Source organism: Staurois parvus, unplaced genomic scaffold (genome assembly GCF_062004578.1).
Source record: "Staurois parvus isolate SC_StPar_1 unplaced genomic scaffold, SC_StPar_1.0 ptg000129l, whole genome shotgun sequence".
NCBI classification, from domain to species: Eukaryota; Metazoa; Chordata; class Amphibia; order Anura; family Ranidae; genus Staurois; species Staurois parvus.
Window position 1 is genome coordinate 6,364,487 of NW_028317925.1, and position 9,016 is coordinate 6,373,502.

The 9,016-nt window shown below is 40.3% G+C and overlaps 1 protein-coding gene across 2 annotated transcripts in view; it reads right to left on the minus strand.

Moving 5' to 3' along the window:
- SEPTIN5 (septin 5) overlaps nucleotides 1-7,947 on the minus strand; it is a 97,782-nt gene extending 89,835 nt beyond the window's left edge. Inside the window, exons 1-2 of one of the 2 annotated variants that reach the window (XM_089672485.1) lie at nucleotides 7,758-7,947; nucleotides 7,629-7,639 (exon numbers count right to left, since the gene is read on the minus strand). In XM_089672485.1, coding sequence (XP_089528611.1) covers nucleotides 7,629-7,639; nucleotides 7,758-7,800 — 54 coding nt within the window. In that variant the 5' untranslated portion in view covers nucleotides 7,801-7,947. Of the gene's footprint in view, nucleotides 1-7,541; nucleotides 7,563-7,628; nucleotides 7,640-7,757 lie in introns of those variants that run through there. The other variant, XM_089672486.1, reaches the window with a different exon arrangement.
- Between the last annotated feature and the right edge of the window lie 1,069 nt (nucleotides 7,948-9,016).

Genomic DNA, 9,016 nt, shown 5'->3' on the forward strand with positions numbered 1-9,016 from the left:
CAGTCATTTCTGTCAGTGTGACAATGGTGAATCTACCCAACGGGGACACAGACAGCTGTAAAAACATGACAGGGGATCCAACTCTCCCTGCTTTAAAAAAAAAAAGCTATACAGTATATGTGATTCTGTGTAAAGCACAGGGCCATCTCAGTTAGTGTTACTAAACCCAGGACCCTGCATTCATTATATCTGGTCTCCCACAGTAAACATAACATGAAAATGCAATTATTTTAGTAAATGTAAACTGCTAAATACTTTTTCTCAACAGCAGTATATAGCAGTTTTGCGACTTCTATTAGTGTCCAGCTGAGCACTGTTTAAAGCTTGCAGGAGGAGTTTTCATTCTCCTCTGTCTATGAGGCTGCCTAACCCCTGACCCTCTGTATGGACAGTGCTGATCAAATGTACCTTCCCAAAGAAAAAAAAACTCTAGCTATGCATACACTAAACCGAGCATATGCAGAGCTCTGTGCTATTAGCAGATGGATTGGGGACATTAGAAGAAGGGGAGGATCAGAAAAGGCAGGATCAAATAGCCTTTTTACACAATGTAAGGATTAACTTCTTAGGTTCCACAGTGACTATAGCAAGCATGCTTTACTGCATAGGAAGAAGGGTCAGCCACACATAGGAGGATTGATGAATATAGTGTATATTTATTGATCCATAGGACACACAACACCAGGACATGAATACAGGACCTGTTAACGCGTCTCACAAGATCTCATGCTTAATCATTGCTTATAATAAAGCACGCGATCGTGTGAAACGCGTTAACAAGTCCTGTATTCATGTCCTGGTGTTTTGTGTGTCCTATGTATCAATAAATACACACTATATCCATCTATCCTCTGGTGTGCGGCTGACCATTCTTCATGTTGCATCGTGTGTGGTGGCGAGCCAGAGCCTGCACCTGTTGTGGATTGATCTGGATTGTTTGCCTGAGCGGTATACCTCTGTTCTTTGGATTCAGCCCATGCTTTACTGCAGTGGTACTCAACCTTCCTAATGCCGCTACCCTTTAATACAGTTCCTCATGTTGTGGTGACCCCCAACCATAAAATTATTTATCCAGTAATTATAATTCATGAAGTGTTGTTTTACCTCCAATACTGCTGCTTTCAACACAGTAGCTGCTTTTAACAGAGTAGCTGCTTTCAACACAGCAGCTGCTTTCTACACAGTAGCTGCTCTTTACACATTGGAAATATGTGTTTTCTGATGGTCTTAGGGGACCCCTGTGAAAGGGTCGTTCGACCCCCAAAGGGGTCGCGACCCACAGGTTGAGAACCACTGCTTTACTGTATATACAGACTATTCTAGTGTTATGGGTTTGGTAACACTTTAAGCTGGTGATGGAGGGCACTGATATATTTAAAGGGACATTGTCCTTCTTTCTTGAGGAATGGGAGAATGGTGTTTACAAATTCCTGCTGAGCTATAGGGACTGAGGCAATGGGGACATATCCAGGTATAGTGTGGCACTGATTTGTAGACATCTCTGCTCATTGTGAGCCTCATCAGATGGGAATAAAGAGCCCAGTAGTCTGATCAGTAATTGTAGTGCCCCCACAATGATCTTATGTCCTGATGATATAAAGCAACCTTTCGTAACCTCTTGCCCCAGAGGAACCCCGTGAAATAATTTTAAACTCTCCAGGAGCCCCTAATAGCATGATTTCATTGGGAGGCAGTGGGATGAATGTCCCCCTTATAGTGGCAGTCAGAATGGCACCCTTACCGACAACTAAAAAGATCTGCCAGGTGGTGGTTGACCCAGAATTCTGCAGGAGGTCAATCAGCTACAGATCAAGGTCTGGGAGAACCCTAGTTGAGAATGGCTGATATAAACCTTCATCTGCACTACACATCTCAGCACAGCTCCAACACCAACATGCTTATTCCGGAAAGGCAGTACCAAGATCAAAGCACAGTAACCTGTAACCACCAATTACATTACTTCCAATGATGTTTACTCGGAGCATTCTCTATGATTGGTTGCCCTGAGTTTCCACACTTGGCTGTGTGCTCTAGTGAAAACATTATGGGTGTTACCCAGCTGCTGTCATGATACAACGTGGGAAGCTGAAGAGAAATGCAACCCTGCCAGTCAGACAACAATCACTGGCCGGATAATCAGGAACAGCCGTACTGCCCAAAACGTGAAGACGAGTCCAATGATAACACATCTGACAGGCACAAACAATATTATTCTGTGCCTATTATGTTCATTAAAAACACTGACTCCATTTCCAGAGGCTTGCTTTTTATTTTGCCATTATGTTTGCATTTGTGACAGGTATCCGAGCCTTCCATTCCTGGCTCCTGTTTATTCCAATGATTTTCCAGCTTGGATTTGTTTAGGTTCATATCCCAAATCAAGAAACGGAATGACATCACCTAGGTTGTCACAGCACTGGACTCATCGCTGAGATATGCTTTGCGTTGCCAGTGTGCAACTGCTAAATGTAATCTGCAATAATGCACCTCTTCTAACAGAGCAAACCAAACCAGCAGCTACACTGTCACCAACATCCTTACACATCGTTCAATGTAAAAAGTATTCATTATACAAAGCACTTAAGCCCTGGTTCGTACCGGTGCAGCTTCACGTGCGACATGCAATTTACAAATCGCACCTGAAGTTGCATCTAATGTATTTCTATGGCACTGTCTTAATCAGTGTGACTTGAAGTAGCATGATTGCAAAAATAATTCCTGCACTACTTTTTTCAATTTCATTGCGACTAGCATTGACTTCTGTTAAATGAAGTCCCAAACCGCATTGAAATCGGAGGTACAAATCGCACTGATATGAAGTAGCGTGATTTCAAATACGCATTCAGTGTTACCCAGGGCTAAAGCGTATGTAAACCCTAACAATAAACTTCTGTTATTTGCTCCTTTTAGTTCTGTTAAATACACAATTCAAAGAATTTTTTTATATCTGTAGGATAAAAGATAAGTACTGTTGATTCTGCCAGAAATCCAAAGAGCTTGGAAGTTCCTGTGTACTCTGTAATTTTATCAGCCCTGCCCAGCTCACTTCTGTGAACTGCAGAACACCTCCCCCTGTGGTACAGAACAGAGAAAAGAGGGTTGTATTCTGTTGTCCTAACCCATTTCATGTCCTAGGATGACAACAGTGCTATTAAAGTGACACTAAAGCTCCGGGGGTTTTTTGGGGGTTTTTTTAACAAAAACCAACAAACATGTCTATACTTACCTGCTCTGTGAAGTTGTTTTGCACAAAGCAACCCCGATCCTCTCCTTTTCAGGTCCCTGCCGGCGCTCCTGGCTCCTCCCCCTCAAGCAGAGCCCCCAGGGAAAGCCGCTTGCCCCTGGGGCACCGCTGCATGCTTGTCCTCGAGCCACTGCTCTATGCATCCATAAGATACACTCACCTCCACCCCTCTCCTGCTCTCTCCTCATTGGGTCACTGGCTGTAATTGACAGCAGCAGGAACCAATGGGCAAAGTTGCTGTCTCAGCCAATGAGCAGGGAGAGTCCCCAGACAGCAGAGGCTGTCAAGAACGTCACGGGATCGGAGGCGGCTCAGGTAAGGATTGGTGGGAGGCTGGGGGGGCCGCTGCACACAGAAGGTTTTTTACCTTCATGCATAGAATACATGCACGTAAAAAAACCTTGAGCCTATAAAACTACTTTAATATTATTTTATTTGGAGCCTTAATGGTACCTATCCAGCGTATCTTGCACGTATACTAGGGCCAATTCAGACAGGAGACAATTACCTAGCAGCAAGTCTTTGGAGTGTAGCAAGCACAGGGAGAACATGCAAACTAAATGCTAGCAATGTCCTGGTTCAGGTTCAAATCATGGACCCTTGCACTGCAAGGCAGATGTGCCAACCAATAAGCCACTGTGCTATTCTACAGATACAGCGCAGTAGGTAAATTTTGTCCTAGGACAAGAGGTGTGTTACTGGCAGAATCAATAAGTGAATTTCAGAAAAAAATGCAGTCGTGGCATCTAAAGCTGGCCATATACTATGCAATCAGATTGTACAATCTCTTTTAGATCTACTGTTAACTACAAGGGCCTGCTGGATTTAAAACTAATTGAATTGGTTGTTTAGGCTGGTCATACATGGCTCGAAATTTGGCTTCCCGTGAACTGGCTTGTTGGAAAATTTTGCTTTGATCAGCGCTGCAGCCAATCGGCTGAAGCGTAAACAGTGTATTCTGACAGCAAGGGAGTCCTGCTGTCAGAATACAATGACAGTGGGGAGGATTCCCCCAACCACCTCAAATATGTGGATGGGGGAATCCATTCAGTTGTTTTTTTTTGTTCAGCTGGCTTGCTGAACGAGAAAAACTAAACCATGTGTGGCCAGCTTTAGGTCTTCTTCCCTCATACTATAGTTTTGGTAACTCTAAAGAAGACTGTACAGAGATCATACATTCTACAAATTCTATAGTGTATGGTTAGCTAAATGCTGATGTTAGATGGGCGACTCCAATTTTGACAAATCACCAATGAGAGGATTACTATGAGGCTGCCTGTTTGTCCTTATATAATCTCTCCCTCTGTAGCTGAGACTGAGTTGTCACTACTATCTCTAGGCAGCGAGACTCAGCAGCCTTCAGGCCAGCGACAGAGCTACATCTCGCTGCATCTGGCTACAGAGGGAGCGATTCTATAGGGACAGACAGGCAGCTTCTTTAGTGATCCTGCCACTGGCGATTTGTCTGTAGTAGTGGAATCGTCAGTCTGACATAAGCCTAGGAAATGGAAAGCTGCAATACATAACATTTTTTGCTCTTGGGTTAGATACAGTATAAGATGACATATGTCTACCTTCCTTGTGTTACATTTTACAGGAACATAGTAAAACATGTAGCATTTATACAACAGGCCTCCAAGCTATGCTATACATGTGTGCGGAGCTCAGGCCGCAGACCTTTATCCCCAAACATCAGTAATAAGGGTCCCATCATCCCCCGTCCACAGCCCATCCATTATATAAGCACTGAGTGATATGGCTGAAGGGCCCGCATTCCTGCAATGACAACTAGTCTGCCTTTTATTTGTCTTCATTTGTTCTATTACATGATGGACTCTATTCAAACCAACACAATCATTCTGGTCACAGGAAAATAAATATTTTGGATGTTGTCATTAGGCAGATCTAAACACATTGTGAACATTGTTATGTTTTATTCACAGATCTGTGTATTGTTTGTATTATTTAAGTACACCTACATTCTGTGTCTGGATACAGTCATGGGGATATCATACTGGAGCTCTGCACCAGGGTATTATTAGGGAAGGCTCTGTTAGGTGTTCACTTCATATTTCTAAGCTGTTCCCCCTGAAGGACTGACTCAGGATCCAGATGATATCTTCCCCAACATATGCAGGCCACTATTAGGAACGCGCCATAGAACGCCAAAATGAGGTCACAACTCCCATGTGATGGAAATGTTGATATTCCCAATTCTGCACATCTTATATTACATATCTTACTATATTGTATATTCTGCACATCATATATTATATATCTTATTATATTATATAGTTATATATTCTGCATATCATATGATATAACTATCATAGATTCTGCACATCATATCTTATATATTCTGCACATCATATCTTATATATCTTATATACTCTGCACATCATACTTTATATATTCTGCCCATCGCATGTTTTATATCTTATATAATCTACGCATCATATCTTATATTATATATCTTATTATATTATATATTTATATATTCTGCACATCATATGTTATATCATAGATTCTGCACATCATATCTTATATACTCTGCACATCATATCTTATATACTCTGCACATCATATCTTATATACTCTGCACATCATATCTTATATATTCTGCACATCATACTTTATATATTCTGCCCATCGCATGTTTTATATCTTATATAATCTACGCATCATATCTTATATTATATATCTTATTATATTATATATTTATATATTCTGCACATCATATGTTATATCATAGATTATGCACATCATAACTTATATACTCTGCACATCATATCTTATATATCTTATATATTCTGCACATCATATCTTATATACTCTGCACATCATAGCTTATATATTCTGCACATCTTATGTTTTATATCTTATATAATCTACGCATCGTAACTTATATTACATTTCTTACTGCATTATATAACTAATATCTATATCGTATATCATATATTTTGCACATCATATCTTATATTATATATTGTATATTATATATTCTGCACATCATAGCCTATGTTATTATCATTATAAATAATATTATCATATCATTTTTTTTTCTACACATCATATCTTACATCCTATATCATGAATCATATTATATATTCTGCACATCATATCTTATATTTCTTATTATTTTTTATATATATCGTATATTCTGCACATCATATCTTTTTATTATATTATTTATTCTGCACATAACATTTTATGTTATTATTATAAATATTATTATCCTATAATTTTTTTGACACATCCTATCCTATATCATGAATCATATTATATATTCTGCACATCATATTTTATATTTTCTATTAATTTTTATATATCTTATATTTTCTGCACATCATATTTTCTATCACATTATTATATATTATATCATATATGCTGCACGTCATATCTTATATTTCTTATTATTTTAATTGTATATTATATCATATATTCTGCACATCATATCTTATATTGTATTATTATATATTGTATAATATATTCTGCACATCATATCTTATATCCTATTATTATATATTATATCATATCAGATAGTCTGCACATCATATCTTATATTTATTCATTACTTTTCTATATATCTTATATCATATTTTTTGCACATCATATCTTATATCCTATTATTATATATTTTATCATATCATATAGTCTGCACATCATATCTTATATTTATTTATTACTTTTGTATATATATTATATTTTCTGCACATCATATCTTATATCCTATTATTATATATTATATCATATATTCTGCACATCATATCTTATATTTCTTATTATTTTTATGTATCTTATATCATATATTCTGCACATCATATCTTATATCGTATTTATATATATTATATCATAATATATATTCTTCACATCATATCTTCTATCCTGTTATTATATATTATATCATGTAGTCTGCACATCGTATCCTATATTTCTTATGACTGTTTTTATATATCTTATATCTAATATCCTTTTATAATATATTATATCAGCTCATATATTCTGCCCATCTTAGCTTCTCTGTCCAATTATTATTATATATCTTCCATCATATATCATGCACATTATCTATGATATTATTTTCTGTCCTCTATTCTTCCCTTGCCTAGCAGTAATAGAAGATGATATGACCTATGTTGTAGGGAAGGGGTGCTCGGTGGCTTTCAGGGCAGTCCATACACCTAGATCCTATCCAGCCATCACCCATGATGCCAGCCCCCATTCCCCCTGCTCAGTACAGGACACAGCCATTCTCTCCCCATAGCCGGCTAGGCGCACAGTGCAGTAGGCTGGGTACCTGCCGCTCTCATTAATGGACTATGCTGCCAATGTGTCTCCACTGAGGATATCTCATGCACCATGCAGACCCGATGGGGCTCCTTACCTCCTTCTCATCTGTGGGGGTCCCAGGAGGCCGCAGGGAATCCAGGAGGAGGGGAGAGAGGAAAGAGACAGGTCAGGTCTGGAATGATGTAATGTTCCCTGTCCCCTGCCCCAGGCCCGGCCTGCTCACCTGTCTTCAGCAGCTTGCTCTTGTACCTGATGCTGGTGCTCATGGTGTACAGCAGAGGTAGGTAGGTGGGCGGATGGATGATGCGGGGAGCAGTGCGCTGGGTGATGCGGCTGCCCGTCCTTTGTGCTGCTCCTCTACAATACACTCCCAGCGATGGGGAGAGCAGGCTGCGGCTGCATTACTGGATCCACGGACACCTGCTATTGGCTAAGGCTGTCCCAGCCCACCGCGTGCAGCCAATGGCGCACAAGAAGTATCCAGGCTGGTCCCGCCCCCGGCTGTCTGTTGTACGGTGCGGTGTCAATGTACACACTCCCAGCACTGACACGGTGACACACAAACATTGTGTACAGGCCAGGGGACACACGTGTGATCAAACTGACACCATCCACTGCACGACGGGCTCCTCCTATGACATGACAGCTCAGTGCCTTTTAATCAGATTCCATCCCATGTTCTAGTTCCCAATGATCACATCGTGGACAATGGGGGGAGTCCAGATCATGGCCACCTAGGAAGGCAATCCACTCATCTCCAACACAGGAAACCCCATCATAAGAATGGCTGAAATTTGGGGCTGGTAGGCAGCACCGTTCCCTTGCAGGCAGTTGATCATGCTGTATTGGCAGACATAAGACCATACACATTACAATCTGGCCATACAATCTTTATCCAATCAACTTTGACTTTACCCAATCAATGTAATATGAGGACTTACCTAACCAGGGACGGACTGACCATTTGGAAACTCAGGCACTGCCCGAGGGTCCGGGGTCAGTAGGGGGCCCCATGAGATGCCCCTGGTACCTTTTTCATAGGCTTTTTTGAGTTTGGGCAAGGACACGGGCCCCATGATCCCCTATTGGCCGGGGGCCCCATGAGTTGTCAGTCCGCCCCTGTACCTAACCTATCCAATCAATCTGTATCCAATCAGGCAGGCCCTTGTATTACATAGCTGTCGCCACAGTTGGATTGTCAATCAATGTTTTGTCCAGGGAAGCAAATGATCATTTGATGTGCCATACACTTAATGATCATATCAGTCTTTCTATTTTCCCCTGATCTAATTTTTCATGTAGACCAATCAGAAAAATGTAATGAAATTGGTTGGTTTTGCTCCAAATCAATAATTGACACATTTTCTTTATTTTCAGTAATTCAAAGTTTCAGTCATATTGTCCAGTTCTGTAAAGAATCATTAGATCAGATCAATATGTGGGCAGCACAGTGGCTAAATGGTTAGAACTTCCTCCTGGCAA